Genomic DNA, 17424 nt, shown 5'->3' on the forward strand with positions numbered 1-17424 from the left:
GCCATTTCTGCCCAACATTGCATATATGCAACAGGGATCAAATGTGTACACCTGTGGGCTGGGAAGAAATGGGTTAAGGGGAATTCAGGCACCTGAGGAGTTGACACTCCATAGTTTTTCAAGCTGTAGTTATTGTCTCTAGTGTTTTGACTTCTGTTCCATTTAAATTTAATTCTTCACCATGTGTCCCCCTTAGGGAGCATCTCTCTATTCGCGGCTTCATCTGGTGGTTCCGCTGCCTGATTATCAATGTGGTGCTCTTCATCCTGCTTTTCTTCCTCACAACTCCGGCCATCATCATCACCACTATGGACAAGTTCAATGTCACCAAGCCTGTGGAGTATCTGAACGTAAGGCCTTGACCAAGGATTTGGTAACAAAAGGGCCTTCCCTTCCCCCTTTAGCCCCCATGGTCACAGCCTCTGAAAAAAGTCCCTCCCTGAGATTTTGAAATGCTATTAGGGATCAGGAAGTTGTATTTGTTTTAGCCTTGATAGGAGAATCCTGCTAAAATATTTTCCTGGGCTACATCACTGCATGCTTTGTATCTTTCAGTTATTGTATGTTCTCTGCAAGTTATCTTGTACAACTTAAAACTAATGACTTTTTCTTTGTGTTTGTGTCTCTCTCTCCCTTCCCAGAATCCCATCATTACCCAGTTCTTTCCCACCCTGCTGTTGTGGTGCTTCTCTGCTCTACTTCCTACAATTGTGTACTACTCAGCATTCTTTGAAGCCCACTGGACCAGGTGAGATGGATTGTGGTGTCTGTCTGAGGGTTGACTTTGCTTAGAGTTGCTCCTTCACAATCAGGGGATTGGGTACATTAACAAAAACAGAAATACATTTTCTGAATTACTGTTTCTGCAAACTTTATGCCCCTTTTCAACCCTTTTAACTAGCGCATGCATACTCTTTGAGTGTTGTTAGATTTGGATTTAATATTATATCCATTTTATAGTTATATTTTGAGTTACACTGGAAACCATTATGGAAAAATGCTGTATAGCAGTGGTTCTCAGCCTTTTTAGCCCGGGACCCACTTCTGAGAATGAAAATCTGTCTGGGGCCCACTGGAAGTGATGTCATAGCCAGAAATGACATCATCAAATAGGAAGTGACATCAATGTGATGTCAGAGCCGGAAGTGATGTCATCAAGCAGGAAGTTCTTGCCTAGAAACTCAAACTGTAAATGACAAGAGACAGTATTCCAGCTCAGACACTTCTTCCAATTCTCCCTGCCCTCACTACCATTGCTGTCAAGCAAAAAATAAAACATCTGGAACAAAACATTTGTGTATTTATTTACTACTGTTTTTATTTCTGTCTTTATTTACAAAATCTCAAGCTACTTCTTGTATTGTGCTTGAAACTAACAAACACTGATGTGGCTATTGATACTGCGCTCAGTACTAGCCAGAAACAAGTGCACCCTACTCATGCACCTCCATACAAGAAGTAGCTTGAGCATTTGTAAATAAAGGAAATAAAAACAGTAGTATCCCCCTCAGAGGGAAGATAAAAAGGGATGCTTCCCCCTCATCTCCCCCAAGCCTAAGCACGCCTACTCAGAATTGACTCCCATTATTGGCAGTGGGGCTTACTCCCAGGTAAGAGTAGACAGAATTGCAGCCTAAGAGAGAAGTAAGAAGAGGGGAAGGGTGCACATCAGAGAAGCGGCTGGGGGAGCAGCACTCTCCCTGGGTGCTTCCCCCCCCCCACATGCTAGGCTTGCCCTCCCCCAACTCCTGGGTGCTTTCTTGGCAGACAGGCAGCCAGAGATCCCCCCTTACCCCAGCAAAGATATAAAGAGAGGACATGCTAGCCAGGGCAGGAAAGGATCGTGGCTTCCAGGTGATTTCAGAAAGGGGGAGAGGTTGTGATGCAGATGACGAGAATGGCAGTGGGGTGGCAGCGGCGGCGATGCTGCTATCAAAGCAGGCTCACAAGAGGGGAGATCACGCGGGTCTGCCTCTGCTCACCCAAGCCCTGTGTTCAGGTCTCTGCCTACAGTCTCCAGCCTAGTCCAGCTGCGGGGGGGGGGGGGGGAAGCTGCTCTGTCTTGCAACCCTGAGGCAGCCCATCCCATCAGGCAACCAAGCTGACAAAGGTTGGAGGGGAGAAGCCTGGCTGGCTCGTCCACGTCTCTCCCGGTCCTCCTTTGCCTGCAATCCAAGCCTGCACTCCACGATTGGCCCCCCGAGGGAAGCCTCCAAGTGCAGAGGGAGGTCTAGCTGGAAGGCAGGAGCACGCTTTCTGGGGAAATGTGGAACGCTGCTTTCTTTGAACATGTGCAAGCCGCTCTTAGTTACGTCTCAATGCTGGGAAGTTTATGGCAATGCCCAGGCTTTGCCCACTTCTAAAATGGCATCGCCTAGGTCTTTTGCCATCTTCCAAGATGGCTGCCGCCAGGTTCTCACAACCCACCAGAAATCAGATCGTGACCCGCCAAGTGGGTCCCGACCCACAGTTTGAGAACCACTGCTATATAGTTTTAAAACTGAATGAATAATACTGCAATCCTATACATATTTACTGGGGAGTAGGTTCCATTTAACTCAATGGGATTTACTTCTAAGTAGATATAAAGAGAACTGTGCTGTAAATCTAGGCAACCTCACTACCCAGTTGATATTATGTTATACAGATGTCTCTTTCTGTGTCTGCAAGCAGGAACCTGAGAGTATCTTAGCTGCATAGATCAGAAGTCTGCAAGTACTCACAACTAAATATTCTTTCAATTCCTTCCTAGATCTGTTATGGAGGCTGAATTTTTAGTATAATTTCTGACACGAAAAAGTTGCATCATGTTGGCTTTTCCCTTAGTTCCCTTTATTGTTCCATGAGGAACAATAAAAATGTTCTAAATTTCTTTCAAGTATCAAAACTTTAAAAGTCAGTGGGGTTAGGTAATTTGGACTATTGAAGAGCTCAAGATTCAAATCCTGCTCAGCCACAAAATAAAAGCTTCCTGACCTTGGCCCCCCCCCCTCTCTCTGCCAAGCTGATCTCACACATTTACTGTGAGGATAGACTGGGTAAAGAGAACCACATACACCACCCTGCTCTGCATGATGGAAGGGTCAATTAAAATGTCAATTCATTCAGATTCAATAATAGATTTGGCAGCATGGGTTTTGTTCACAAGAAGGCTTCAATATGAGAGATTGAAAACCGAAAATGAACATGTGGTGATTTATTCATGTTATAAAATAGAGTTCAACCATGCATGTTGAACACATTTCATCTTTCCTCAATGCCTGTGTTCTTTTCTGAAAAATGAAAATGCTGGACTTGGAAGAATGAGGGGAAATCGTAACTAACTCCTTGATTGGTATTTTCACTGTTTATGCTGCTAATTTCCCCCTTGCTAATCACACCTGCACTGTCTCTCTTCCACAAAGCTGTTAGAAAGGATCTGCCCTCTGGTTTCTCTCCTCATAAAGAGCCAGGATGGTGTAGTGGTTTGGGAGTTGGACTTAGACCTGGTCCAGGTTGAAATGCCTGCTCAGCCATGAAGCTTCCTGGTTACCTTTTGACCAGTCACTATCTCTCACCCTAACCTACTTCACAGGGTTGTTGTGAGGACAAAAGGAGGGAAGGAAACATTTACACCACTCTTGAGTTCCTTGGAGGAAAAGAGGTATAAAAATGTGAAAAATATCTGCTAACATTCTCTGTGCCAACAGGTCTGGAGAGAACAGGACGACTATGCACAAGTGCTATACCTTCCTCATCTTCATGGTCTTGCTTCTGCCATCACTGGGCCTGAGCAGGTAAAAGGAGGGAAGCTAATTGGGAGAAGAATGTATTATGTTTTATTAATTACTAATATGCAGGAATGTTTACAAAAGTTGTTGATTTGCATCACCATAGAATGGGCCACTTTGCCATTTTGATAGAATAAAGTAGAAATTAGGCCTCAGAACTGGAGGAAGTGCAATTTTTTAGAAGTAAATAATAGTTGATGCTGTTGCATTCGTTTTTTCCCCCCATGTAGTAGAATATCAACATCATCTTCTGTGACTTAAAAATATGATAAAGCCAGCAACATAGAACCCAAATTATGAGCATTATGTATACAGAATGGAACCATCTTTCTGTTCTGTTACTGATTCCTATTAAAGTCACGTTGTAGGGTTTTTGTTTGTTTGTTTTAAATTATCCATATATTAGTCCTGTGTAAATTTAGTGCTGACATAAGGCCAAGAACTTTTTTCAGAGGGGAGAGAGAAAAAAAAGAGGAACAATAACAAAAAGATTTGAGCTGTTAGACACATCCTGAAATATTTTGTTGGTCATTATCTGAGCCAGAGAGCTGACCTTGACCTGACATTGCAAGTAGGAGGTGCATGATGACAAAGCTTATGTATCTCAAATGCCTCTTAGTAATTATGCTGCCCTCTTTGTTTTTAATGTTTCTTTTTCTAGCCTGGATGTATTTTTCCGCTGGCTGTTTGACAAAAAATTCCTGGCTGAAGCTACTGTGAGATTTGAGTAAGTGATGTCTTAAAGTAAGTGAGGTGGAGGGGGAAGACTGGTTCAACAGCACACATTGTTTATAATATTATCTGTCTGTCTTCTTCACAATGCATGCTTGCCCTGCTTCCTGCCATTCTCCAGATAATACCAGCCAACCAAGCATCTCCAATATTTGTCCCAAACTCTGTCGTTCCCTGCATCTGTGTTGCTTTCTTTGGTACTGCAAGTGACTCCTGATACCTTATCTCAGTTAAGGCCATATTTCCTTAAATCATGAATTAAGTCTTGTTTAAAATATTTCTATCCCGCCTGTTGCCTTTTATCAAACCAGCTCTCAACACAGGTTTAAAGCATGTATCAATCAAAACAAAGAATTAAAAATAAAAGGACTGAAATGATGGGAAAGGCAAAAGAAAGTTAACACAAGGCATAAATAACCAATCAAACCAAGCAGAAGGTCTGCTTGAAACTTTCAGCCTCCTGCAAAATAGTGGTCAAAAGGGGACCAACTGCAGCTCATGCAGGACAGGATCCCATATCTTGTATACGTTCAGGCTGGCAGGCTGCTCTTTGTGAACCTGGTCCCTCTTTTCTTTTCCCAGATGTGTGTTTTTGCCAGACAATGGAGCATTCTTTGTGAACTATGTAATTGCCTCTGCATTCATTGGGAACGCAATGGACTTGCTGCGCATCCCTGGCCTGCTGATGTACATGATCCGGCTCTGCCTAGCCCGCTCAGCTGCTGAACGCAGGAATGTCAAACGGGTATGTGAATCAGGCTGAAACGAGAGAAGGCCAGTAAGAATGGAGCTAAACAGATGATGCATCACCACGTAATGTGTGGCTACCAGCAGGGCATGGCTGAGAAGGGGGGAATTAATATCGTCCACTTCTTGGTGTGGAACTGATCTGTGAGAAAAGATCCAGTGCTTTTGTTAACCACTGCCCACACCTTTGCAGGAAGGTCTGCCTTGCAGTGTGAGAAATGCAGATAGACACGCCCAGTCTTGCAAATACATTGCATTGGTTGTGTTTAGTGGTTGATTAACATCAACAATCAACATCAACATTAATCAAGTGGTTGATTAACATCAACAATCAACATCAACATTAGCTGGTTGATTTCCATCATCAGAGGAAAATCAGAGCTGCTGTCAGTAAAAAAGTGCAGATGAGAGACTCTGTTGCTACTGATTCAACACAGACCAAGACAGGCTGTACCAAAGACTCTTCAGGAGGGACCAATACCTGATATTCCATGGTCTTTTCTTCAGAATTTGTTCTGAAATGCAACACTGCAAAGCTAACTTTTGACCTTAACCAAGTTAATCCCTGCCAATTTTCTAAATGGCAAGAGGTTTGGATTAGGTATTATAGGGGAAACTACCTCTTAGGCCCTCCCCTAGTAGAAGTGCATATCACCCCCTTCTGAGCAAAGGCTCAATCCCCAAATACGGGCCTATCTCATAGGAGCCACCATCCACACTAGAATCAGTTGAGTGTGTTTTGTGTGCTTCTAAGGTAGAAGTGTGAAGCTTATTCATATATCCTTGTGTCTAGTATGGTGGCATCCATCCTACCTTTCCCATTTTTCCCTCTTAACACTGCAGCATTCTTGCAGGGTATTACTGGATCTTTCTTCAAAACATTGGTCCTCTGTGGAATAGTTTTGTAGAAAAATGGAGAGAGGTTAAAGCTAGGGCAGTCCCATGATTAAAGACATCACTGATATTGTCTGTGATTTAGTCAGTTCAATTTGCATGACTTATTTATGAGTAAGACCAGAAGTTCTGAAAGAAAAAGCATACTCCTTTATTAGATGATCCATGTGCGTGCCATGGCGGGCATCAACTTATAAGAGACTTCCCTGCTATATTTGAAAAAAAGGAGAATGCTGTTTTCAGATGGGACTTGCCATTTGTAGTTTGTACGAGCATTCAATATAATTTTTTTTTAAACAAAAATCTGTTTCCTGATTAATCAGGGACTCCTTTTTATCTCAAACTTTGTTCCTCAGTTATTATAACAGATTAGTTACCTGTTGCAGCCCTTTTCATATCGTTTAGATTTTTCTGTTGAATTCTTAAATCCTTTCACCTGCTGGCCTCAGTGCAGACAGCACATTGGACTGACCTCCTCCCAGAGTGTTTGCACATTGCCCTTTTTCATAGCAACTAGAAAACAAGGCTTTCACCATCTTGGCATGAGAGTTGTTATCCAGCAAAAGCTTTTGAACTGCTATGAACCAACCGACTCCCATCGGTGATAGTGCTGATGGAATATGCAGACACATGGACCTGTGAGCTGTCTTGGTTTTTCATACTTTCAAGAGGTGCTCACTTGGGTTCCTCCCTCAGGCTTGTTTGTACCTGCCTTGCTGATAGGATTTGTGTCTTCTCTCTGTCTTTCAGCATCAGGCCTATGAATTCCAGTTTGGAGCTGCTTATGCTTGGATGATGTGTGTCTTCACTGTGGTGATGACCTACAGTATCACTTGCCCCATCATTGTTCCCTTTGGTAAGCACTGCATCAACCCCTTGGCTGTTCTTCATTTAGCAGTATTTTGGATATTAGATATTTTAAGCAGAGAAGCACATGTCTGCATTGGATTTTGTATGAGCTCATTGTAATGGGTTTCTTAAGACGATAACAGGGCAGTAGTCTGTGAGCCCACAAGCTTTAGGTTCAAGCTGGTTTGGATAAGAATGATAAACCCCTGCATTTCCTGGTTAATTGCCTACTGGAACCTGAAGAAACTATCTCAGTGCATCTGCCATTTTGAAGTAGGTGATTCCCATTCTTCCATGGAATGCTGGTGGCGCTCATGTCATGCACTGCTGCTTTTGCCCACATGGGGCTCAGGCACCAGGCTCCTATCTGCCCATTGGCTGGGCAAGAAGACGGAGCCAAGGCCGTGGGACACAGCTGATCTGCCCACTATTAGGGCATTGGCAGCAAAACCCCACCTACCAAACCCCTTCAATCTGAAGGCTAGCTGGTCACCCTAATGGGGGCCAGTAGGAATCTCTTGCAACTGTTGATCTCGTCTGATCTTGGAAGCTAAGCAGGGTCAGGCCTGGTTAGTACTTGGATGGGAGACCGCCTGGGAATACCGGGTGCTGTAGGCTTATACCATAGTCTTTCGAGACTGAAGGTTGCCAACCACCAAGATTGGCTGGAGCAGATAGTGGTTTTTTTGCCTACCCCAGACTGGAGCTTGGGTGTGGTTTAATACGTTCAGGTGGTGACCAAGACACCGTGTGGGCAGGGGTAGGTAAGTAAGAAGGTCTTGGTGTCCATTGTGGGGGGCAAGGCTGGGGCAAAACCAGACCTGCTCATGCTGGCTTTCCCGGCTGGATAAGGCAGGCTGGTTGTCCCCTGGCTGGCCAGGCAGGGATACCCAAGTGGAGGCTCCCATGGGATCTTGTTGCTCAGCCCCTCAACCCCTTTCAGGGATGGCAATGAGAGGTTTGACAGGGATTTGCCTGTCAGGCACTGGAGCCTAATGGTTTGCCTGTACCCTCAGGAGAGGTAGACGGGCAGCTCTGTTTCCCCCAGTAGAGCCCGCACAACTTTAGATTTTGTTGTCCCTACTGCAGTTTCTTAAATAGTTAATAAAGTGGCCTATTAAAAGTGCCTGTGTCTCTTTTGCGGGGTGCAGGGTATAAGGAAACTGCTTATCACCATAAACTGATCATTAATATCTCATTACCTCTGCCATTCAGCAAGGCATCCAAGCTGATCTCTTACCTTCCCCACTCCACCTCTTATTCTGCTAGGCCTGATGTATATGCTACTGAAGCACCTGGTGGACAGGTACAACCTATATTATGCTTATCTGCCAGCCAAGCTGGATAAGAAGATCCATTCAGGAGCTGTGAACCAGGTGGTGGCAGCACCTATCCTCTGTCTTTTTTGGCTCCTCTTCTTCTCCACCGTGCGCACAGGTAAGCAGTCTACAGGAGGTGGGTTTTGTGGGCTAGGCGCTGCCTTCATTGGTGGACTTTTTTTGTCTTATTCAAACCGGTCTGTGAATTTTTGCCTTAACAAAATATAAAATCTTTCACTGAGGTGTTTATCTCACAGTTGCTGGGAGCAGGGAGAAGATTTTCTGGACAGAAATTGCAATGGAGCAGGAAAGCATTTAAAAATAATTCTCTCAGCATACAAAACTTGCACCAAATCGTACTACCCACCATTTCAGGGAACTGTTTGAGGGATTTAAAGAACCACTCCTAGACCATTACCTACCGCAGACACTCGCCCACAAGTCGACCCCATAGATAAGTCGAGGGCAAGTTTTGAGACAACAATCATGGAATTTTCTATGACCATCAGATAAGTCAGGGGTTAAACTTAGGGGGGTGTCTGACTATAGTTTTGTCTGATTTTACCCGAGGCCAGATTCTGAAAAATAACCTACCACTAATTGTTACCTAAGAACTGGAGTCTCTAATTTATTAAAAACACAGTAAAAGATCACAAGATACATTTTTATTCTTTTTAAAATTCTGGTCTTCACCACCTTTTTGTAAACACTATCAGAGTAAGTGCACTGTAAACAACATACCAGTGGTTCCCAACCTGGTATTCATGTACTTCCAGGGACACTCAACAGGACCTTTAGGGGTACTTGAAAAAGAATGGAATAATGGCAGAAAAAGGCAGGCCATACTCCAGAATGCCTTGCAAGACAGGAATGCCTTGCAAGGACCAGCAAGGCAGAAAGGGAGGTAGCTAGTTGGCTGTGAAAGCCCCACCAATAGCTAGTTTTTGGTCATCAATTCATGGATGAACCAGTGATTGAAAACCAGAACAGTAAAAATGCTGAAACATAATATGGAAAGTGATCAATCACCCAGAATTTCTCAGCACACTTCTGGTGCAAAACAGTGCAAAGGCAGAGTCTTCAGTTCTTCAAACAGATAAAAAGAGAAAACACTGTGATGAATACATGAAGTCTGGGCTTTCATATGGAGGGGATGAGGGCTTGTCTTACTAATTACAAAATTTTGCTAATATGAAGGGTACAATTTATGAAAATGTGCTGCCAAGGGATATGCAAGTGAAAAAGGTTGAATCATGAATCAAAGACACTTTGAAGGTGTCTGGTGTGTTAAGCCAGAAGCTCTACATGCAGCATATAACACATAACTGGGAGTGTGCAATTCAATTCACAGCAGAGAGATGCAGCTGCATATATTTGCAACCCTTTTTACTCAGAAGTAGACCAACTGCTTCCATGGGTGTTATTCTGAAGTAATGGTGCACTGAATTGTAGCCTGGGAAGGAGGGTCCCATCCTGGTGTTTCAAAAAACAGACCTGCTTTGCAAGCATTTGCAAAGCAGAACCAGGCTGCAGCAGAAGGAAGGAGAATAAAAGGTTAACCAATTGCTTCTAAGGAGCTGTGCCTGCCTGCTGCTTGAGAAACTTGGGCCTGTCTGCCTTTGAGAAAGGAAACTTTTCAGAGTTGAAAGGCTCTGCCCTCTGATTGACCTAGAGATAAGGCAAAGTGAGTATTGGAGCTTGATTATTTGGCAAAAATTTTATGTACTATACATGAGTATCTACGGTACTTAAACCTATCCATTAAAGATAGGTTTAAAGTAACATCTAGCTTGGCCTAGATGAGGAAAGCACAAGTGAGGGAAGTGAGGTGGTTCCCCTGTTATTCACGCCAGGCCCTTTTGTATCACAGGGCTGAGGGCTCATGTAGAGCTCTCAGAAGCAAGGAGGAAACCTGCTGAGTTGTGTGTCTCTCTTTTTCTCAGGGTTTGTGGCTCTCACATCCATGTTCACCTTTGTGGTTCTTGTCATCACCATCGTGATCTGTTTGTGTCACGTTTGCTTTGGACACTTCAAATACCTCAGTGCTCACAATTACAAGGTAATATGTGAAAATATATTTGAGGGGAGGGCCTTTTCAGGGTGACCAGGATTGTGTTGAAGCTCCAGAAAGTCGCTTCACATATTTTTCCTAAAGAGATAGAAATAATCCCATTTGTGCTGTCATGTGCGAAGAACATGCACTTGGATCTCTATACCCCCTTGTTCAAATTGGTATTAGTAGAACCCTATTCTTTCCCTTTCATCATAATCATTCTATCCCTGTTGGAGGCAGTTGCTGATTGGGGGGGGGGGGGAGATAGTTACCACTTTTCTTTCCCCAAGTGCTTCACACAACATCAGCAGTGATGTAGGAATTCTGTAAGCAGGGCCAGTGATGTGGTTCCTTCCCTCATGAATGTTGCCCAGCTCCCAGAGGGGACAATGCTGGCAAACAAACCTAATCATGGGAGTCTTTCTACAGTCTACTACAGGAGCAGTGTAGGGAGAAGCCCTGAAGCAACTTCCACAGTGATGCAGTAATGAAGGAGGGTGTCTCGTTGGAAAGTTTGAAAACTTTTTCTGCTTCCTTTCCAAATGCATAACATCTGAACTCCATTCCAGAACTTCCCTGCACTACCACTCTCAGTGACCTCCTAGCTGAATTATTTATTGAAACATGTAAACTGGCTTTTCATCCAAAAATCAAAAGCAATGTCAGAGAGAGAGGGAGAGAAATAAAACAGTATAATGTCAAAATTATTGTCACATAGGAGGAGGACAGCCTGAAATCAATCTCAGAACTCCTGAACCCAAACAACCAGCAGAATAGCCATGTCGTTATCAAGCACCACAAAGGAAGAGGCGATAGAGGCCTGGTGAAGGAAATTCAAAAGATCCAGAAATATTCCTACAGGGTAGATCAGGATGGCACTGACAAGCTGCTGCCCAGTTTCATGCCACACTGTTCTCTTACAGATCGATCACACAGAGGTGGATGCTGTAGATGGAAGGCAAAATGGACGGCCTGCTGCCAACCCACCTGCGCCTAAATCAGCTGTGAGTCTCCAGCTCCTCCGTTTGCCTTCTGCATCATCAGATGTTCTTTGCCCTCTTATGTCTGAGTTTGGGGAGGAGGGAGAGGCCTTTACAGATTTCCTGTCAGACACCCACCTTTTTGGCTATACGCGTGCAGCATCCAAGGAACTTGGGCAGCAAACAGGCTTCTCTGTTACTGGCCCTATTTGAGATGATGGACCTGCAACCTCTTTTTTTCTCCCCCAATGCTGTTCGTTCACTTTCTGCCTCTGTCTCTCAGCTGGACAATGAAACCAGACTGGTCAGTGCCCCTTTCTCTTTCGCTTTCTGGCTCTAATGCATTGGCATGTGCTGCGAGTGCTGCAGAAAGAGCTGGGGCCGACATATCCCAATGCAAATTGTTTTAACAAGAATGGGGACATTAGTTCATCAGAGGCTTTTGTGATAACACCCCTTCCCTGTACCCCAAATTCTCTGAAGTCAGAATTGCCTTTCCAGAGGCGCTGTGGAAGTTCTTATGGAGAGCACAAAACAGTATCTCACATGGCTTCCAGTAGCCCGACAAAATCCAGAGTAGATCAGCTTATTTTTTGTTTAGTTTCTAGCCCAAATAATAGTAGAGAGAAATTTGAAAAGAGATTGGTTGGTTTTGCTACAAATATAGAAAATTAAGGGGGGCCTGTATCATCATCATCATCTACATTCATCTATATAGCATTTGAGTTATGCAAAAAAAAAAAAAAAAACTTTACAAGCTTTCACTCTGATGCAGATTCCCATTTGCACATATAGAAGTGCATAAGTCAGTTTTCCCATTTGCTGCACAATGGAGAAAGACAATCTACTTCGTGTGCATGGAGCTGCACCTTCCATTGAAGTGAATGGTGAAATATTTGGAATTTGGGGAGCTTTGTATCAAAGCTCTTTTGCCTGCAAGAGATAAGTGGATTGACGTATTTATCTGTCTTTGCCCTTATAATCTGTTCATGGTTATAACAGATCACGCTATTTACATTTTATAGATAGAGAACTGAGGTTCTAAGTTTTTGACTGGTTCAACATACTGCAGTCAGGCTGCAATCCTCTGCACACTTTCCTCACTGAACATAATGGGACTTACTTCTGCATAGACATGCCTAGGATTGTACTGTTTGTCTCTTGTAGGCAGACTTACTAATTATAGGCATGGCAGGATTTGAATTGCTGCCACTTTTGGGGGATGATGGAATGAAAACATGGAATTTTCCAGGCTTTTATAATGGCCCACAGTGTTGGCCTGCAGTGCCATTGAAGCACATTTTCTTTAGATGAATTTTAGGTACACAAGTACACAGGAAGCTGCCTTCTATTGAATCAGTCAGTTTAGCAGTCAGTGTTGTCTACACCTGTGTTTCTCAATGGGTGGTACTTGAGGTGGTGTCTGGTGGTACCCATGAGACCCGCAGACCCCCACTGCCTGGCAGCGAGACCAGCAATACAACATGACAAGCAGCAGTAGGAGGCTTGACGTTCAACATTGCAGTGTGCTTTTCACACACTCAGAAAAAGCTCTGAGCCTCTTACTGGTGCTTGGTGCATCACATCTGGCCTCCCAATCCAGGAGTAATTGGTGATGACACCATTGCCAGTTACTTCCGATGGTACTTTCAATGGGTGGAACATGCAAGTGCTACGATGGGTAACGAATGTTGAGAAGCACTGGTCTACACTGACTGAGTAGCAGTGGTTCTCTACGGTTTTAAACAACTGTTTTGCCCATCCCTATCTGGAGATGTCAAGGATTGAACCTGGCACTTTCTGCATGCAAAGCATGTGCTGTACCATGGAGCTAAGATCCTTCCCCCAAATTCTTCTCTCCCACTCCAAAAGAACTGAAGAGTTGAGGCCTTCAATGTGATGTGATATGACCATGGGTCCAGTGAAGTTCAGGCAGGAAGCTCTGTCTTAATGCCTGGGTACCCACACTGGGATGCCTCAAAGGGGGGTTGTTTCAAAAAACATCCCTTGGAACTCTCTTAACAGAGGACAGCATCAAGACTCTCTGAAGCTTCAGAACTCAGCTGTGAGGGTCCTCAGTGCAAATAGTTCCAAGCTGCAGGATTGTTTTCTCCTCCAATTTTATATTCATTAAATTAGGGCTGTCTGCCATCTTTGAACATAAAGCCACATGCTACACTTCGGTGTTTAAGCATTATCCTTCATGAAAAAATCCTTTTATTTTAAAAAATCCTTTTTATCCTGCCCCATCATTCTGTAAAACATACAAGATAGGGTTCCTTTCTAAGCCAGCATGACTGCTCTCAGGCTCCCAAATGCATGGCACTTACCCATCATGCTCTGCTGCCAGGATTCCCAGAGAGACAGAGACAGCTAACTGGTCCATTTATTGATGTGTTTTTTCTTCATATCAACTCCACAGCAGAAGTACATTGCCCAAGTCCTGCAAGATTCTCCTCCAGAGGGTGATGTGGCTGAGTCCGAGGAACAGGGGTCCCAAGACGAGGAGCTCATCAACCCAAACGGCATGAATGATACAGATTTCCAATCATGCGAGGACAGCCTGATAGAAAACGAGATCCATCACTAGAGACCTGGGAATGCAAGAAGGGCAGGGGAGGCTGAAGATGATGCTGCGCACGCTGTATGTGTGTGTGAATGTATGTGCGTGACTGTGAGTGAGTGATAGAGGAAAAGACCAAGGAAATGGAGGAAGGAGCAACACGAGACAGGTGCCAGCCACTGCTCCCTTCCACCCACCTGACTGCATAGTGGTTGCTCATTCCAAGGTGAGGAGGGATCTCTGCATCAGACCTCCATTCCCTGTCTTTCCTATCACAGTCCTCTCCATCCTCATCGATCTGGATAGGCGGGGGATTTCTTTTACAAGCTACCTACCATTAACACCTCCCAAAACCCTACAAACCCAAGATGGAGCAGAGGAAAGAACCTTGCTGCTTGCCTCTGCAGAAGGGGCACAGAAGCAAGGACAACAGAAGCCCGGATGCTTCCTGGTGGTGGCAAGTGTCTCTTCCTTCAGAGAGCACACCCTCCCCATCAAACTCCATTCTCTTTTTCCCCATATAGAATCATGAACACTAATAATTTATTAGGCTTAAAAGAGAATTGAGCTTTAATCAAGGTACTGAATTTCCAAACTGGGAGTTGGAGGCTTTGAACCGGGCAGGAATAATTGTTTCCAGCCACACAGAGCTGTTTTTACCCATGTGTAAATCTACATTTACACATTACACATTTACATTTACACATTTACATTTACACATTACATCAGCAAGCATTTCATCTTCGGTGCCCGAGACACAGCACTGCGGTAAGTGGGGGTCTCTCCCAGTCCTTTCTGCTCTGTCACTCCAGGGAACGCTGCAGATAGGCAACCTAGAGCCAGAGAGGCTGTGTGGAGAGGCCCTGCAACCATGAACACTACCCAATGAAAGCCCCAGTTGGAGAGTGCTACCCAGCCACGGAGACGGCCAAGGAATGGCTGCTAGCAGAAAATGCGGCTCCAGTGACAAAATAGCCCCTTGCAGAGCAAGGGGGATTGCAGGGGGTGGGCAGAAACGATGGCCCAATTCAGGCTGACAGTACTTCGGCCCCTGTAAGCTATGGTAACCCACATGGAATAATGCCAGGGGGGTCTTGAACCTGGGACACAGTGAGCTGGATTATGCAGCATGTTTGCACATTTGTTTTTAACGTGGACTAAAACCCAACAATAGGGAGGAGGAGGAGAAATAGGAGAAAGGTTCATCTAGGAGAAGAGACCACTGAATCCCAGGCAGTTATGGGGTTTTCAAGCTTCCCCAATTCACCTCAGAGCCTTGCATGAGGTCTCTTGTGCATTCAGTTAGTGGCAGCTCAGTGCACATTACCAACCCTGCCGCCTTGCATGCGACTCCAAGGACTTGCCTTCTTACTCAAGGTGTCACTTTCTCCTTAAGGGTCGTTTAAGCTTCCATCCAACTACTGTATGCATCATTTGCACAGAAGTTTGGGACTACCCGGAGTTTGACCAATAGGCTTTTAGCTTCTGTAAAATTGGCCTGAGCCAAAGGTTGTCATAGAATCGATTACTATGTGCACTTTAATAAACCTCTTTGGAATGGTACTTCCAGCCTCACAGGGAAAAGGCAAGAGAAGGGACAGATGGAGCAGAGGGGTTGACATAAATCTCTCACCATTTAGGGTGGCTATAGGGGATACGTAGGGAAGCACTGGGTTCACATTCATTTCTGGTGAATCTTGGCTGCTACTGGGAACATTGGGAACACTGGGTCTAGGTGAGTCAGTTCCTGAGTTCTTAGAATATCTTCTTTGAACCACCACCATCCCTTTCCCCACACAGCTTCCCCACCCCGCGCTGTTTACCTATTTTAATTTTTGCCTTCCCCTCCACTACCGTGTTCCTTGCCTGCCAGAAGCCATCCTTGTGGGGTGCTACCAGTGTTAAGTAAAAGCAGAGATACAGTCCCACACATGCACACACACCACCTCACAGTGGAGGGCCAGGCAATGAGTGTAATTAACTGTCCTTCTAGCCAGGGGCTTGAAGCATTTTATAGATGATACTGAACCAAGTCTCTCTCTCTCTCTACTGCTGGGCAGAACTATGGAGGGATGGTACCCCCCCCCATGTCAAAGCAAGAAACTGCAGTATAGGAAGGAGAGATTTCACCAAGACTTGCATAAAGTTACAGGCAGTCAGGAATCAAACCAAGAAGTTGTTTGCTTTAAATGTTTTGACTAGGAATCCCAGAAAACTGGGTGGGGGAGGAGCTGGACTTCCTACTCCCCCCTAGGAGGAGACATGAGAGTTTGAAGAACCCAATTCACACCTGGGAGCTGGATCACGGCTTGTGATGGGTTTTCTTCTGTGGTGTTGACAAGGGGGTGGTAGAGCCCATGTGTATAGTGTCCCCATTCTCCTCACCACCACCGTCACTCTCCCCCCCCCCGCCACACATTATTGCTGAAATGCACATGGATTTTGTTTTAATTGTTTGTTCCGAGATGTTCTCTGATACTGTCTAGAAATAGTACGTGCCCCTATGCCAGGGTTTCCTGTCCATATCTCTATCGGTCCACCTTGGCACCATATTTCTAAGCCCAGCCACCACTGCCCCATCTGCATCAGCCCCACAACCTCAACTTTTCCTCGGTTCAGCAAGAGCTGACTGGGATGGCTCTGATCTCTCTGTGCCTGCAGCCGCAGCAGAGAACTGACCTATGCTGGTGATTCACGGATGTGTTGGGTGCGGACCATTGGTGCTCCCCTGCAAGGAGCTGTGTTCTAATTGGCACTATGTCTGCGTAGAGATGTGTATAATAACCTGTATATATTTGTGTAAAAAAAAAAAAAGGAACTTATCATACTTCTCGTCTTGGTGTGATTTTTGTGTGGGGATAGCTTGATGGAGAGGTGGCAGGACCGGCTTGTTGCCTTGAAAAATTCATGCTCCTCAACGCTTGGAGGGATTGCTGGGCTGTACATGTAGTTCATCAAAGTTGGGAGTAGCTAATGCATTGGTAGCTCCCTGGTAGCCACTTTTTCCATTGCAATAGCTCTGCTTCAGCATCAGGCTTGATATGCACAGAAGTAAAGGAGAGGCAGAGGTACTTCACTCTAGGGATAGGCACGCACATTTTGTTCACATTTTGTCACCCAAGTATGTAGACACTTCTGTCTATTGCAGCAGTTAGTAATGCTTCAGGGATCTTGGTTCGTCTTGTCTAGGATGCAGCTATGAAATCTAGCAAAATCCAGATTAACCAGACAAAATGTTAGGACACAGCTAGTGAACAGGTGTACTCTGGACGGCTTGACTAACAGTTTGTCTCCAAATCTATACACACACTAGTTTTGGTTCTCATCCAAGGGTACTCTAGTGCTTCAGGCCAACAATGGCAGTTCTTGGAATACTAGACTGCAGGGAAGTGGTATGGCATAGTTAAAAATGAGGCCCTCAGTATCAGAAGCCTACTTGCAAGTGATTTGTGCTTAAGCTGGATGTGCACAAGAGTCCCTCCTTAGGGCTGAGTTATTCAGCTTAAAAAAAGAGCTG

The 17424-nt window shown here is 44.7% G+C and overlaps 1 protein-coding gene across 4 annotated transcripts in view; it reads left to right on the forward strand.

Moving 5' to 3' along the window:
* Positions 1–16732, forward strand: part of TMEM63B (transmembrane protein 63B) — an 88033-nt gene extending 71301 nt beyond the window's left edge. For 3 of the 4 annotated variants that reach the window (XM_066618602.1, XM_066618604.1, XM_066618605.1), the window contains 10 exons: positions 197–350; positions 642–748; positions 3690–3776; positions 4432–4497; positions 5085–5247; positions 6894–6999; positions 8262–8429; positions 10255–10370; positions 11288–11368; positions 13767–16732. In XM_066618602.1, coding sequence (XP_066474699.1) covers positions 197–350; positions 642–748; positions 3690–3776; positions 4432–4497; positions 5085–5247; positions 6894–6999; positions 8262–8429; positions 10255–10370; positions 11288–11368; positions 13767–13934 — 1216 coding nt within the window. In that variant the 3' untranslated portion in view covers positions 13935–16732. The remainder of the gene's footprint in view (positions 1–196; positions 351–641; positions 749–3689; positions 3777–4431; positions 4498–5084; positions 5248–6893; positions 7000–8261; positions 8430–10254; positions 10371–11287; positions 11369–13766) is intronic. The other variant, XM_066618603.1, reaches the window with a different exon arrangement.
* The last annotated feature ends 692 nt before the right edge of the window (positions 16733–17424 follow it).

The sequence above is a fragment of the Tiliqua scincoides genome, chromosome 1, assembly GCF_035046505.1.
Source record: "Tiliqua scincoides isolate rTilSci1 chromosome 1, rTilSci1.hap2, whole genome shotgun sequence".
NCBI classification, from domain to species: Eukaryota; Metazoa; Chordata; class Lepidosauria; order Squamata; family Scincidae; genus Tiliqua; species Tiliqua scincoides.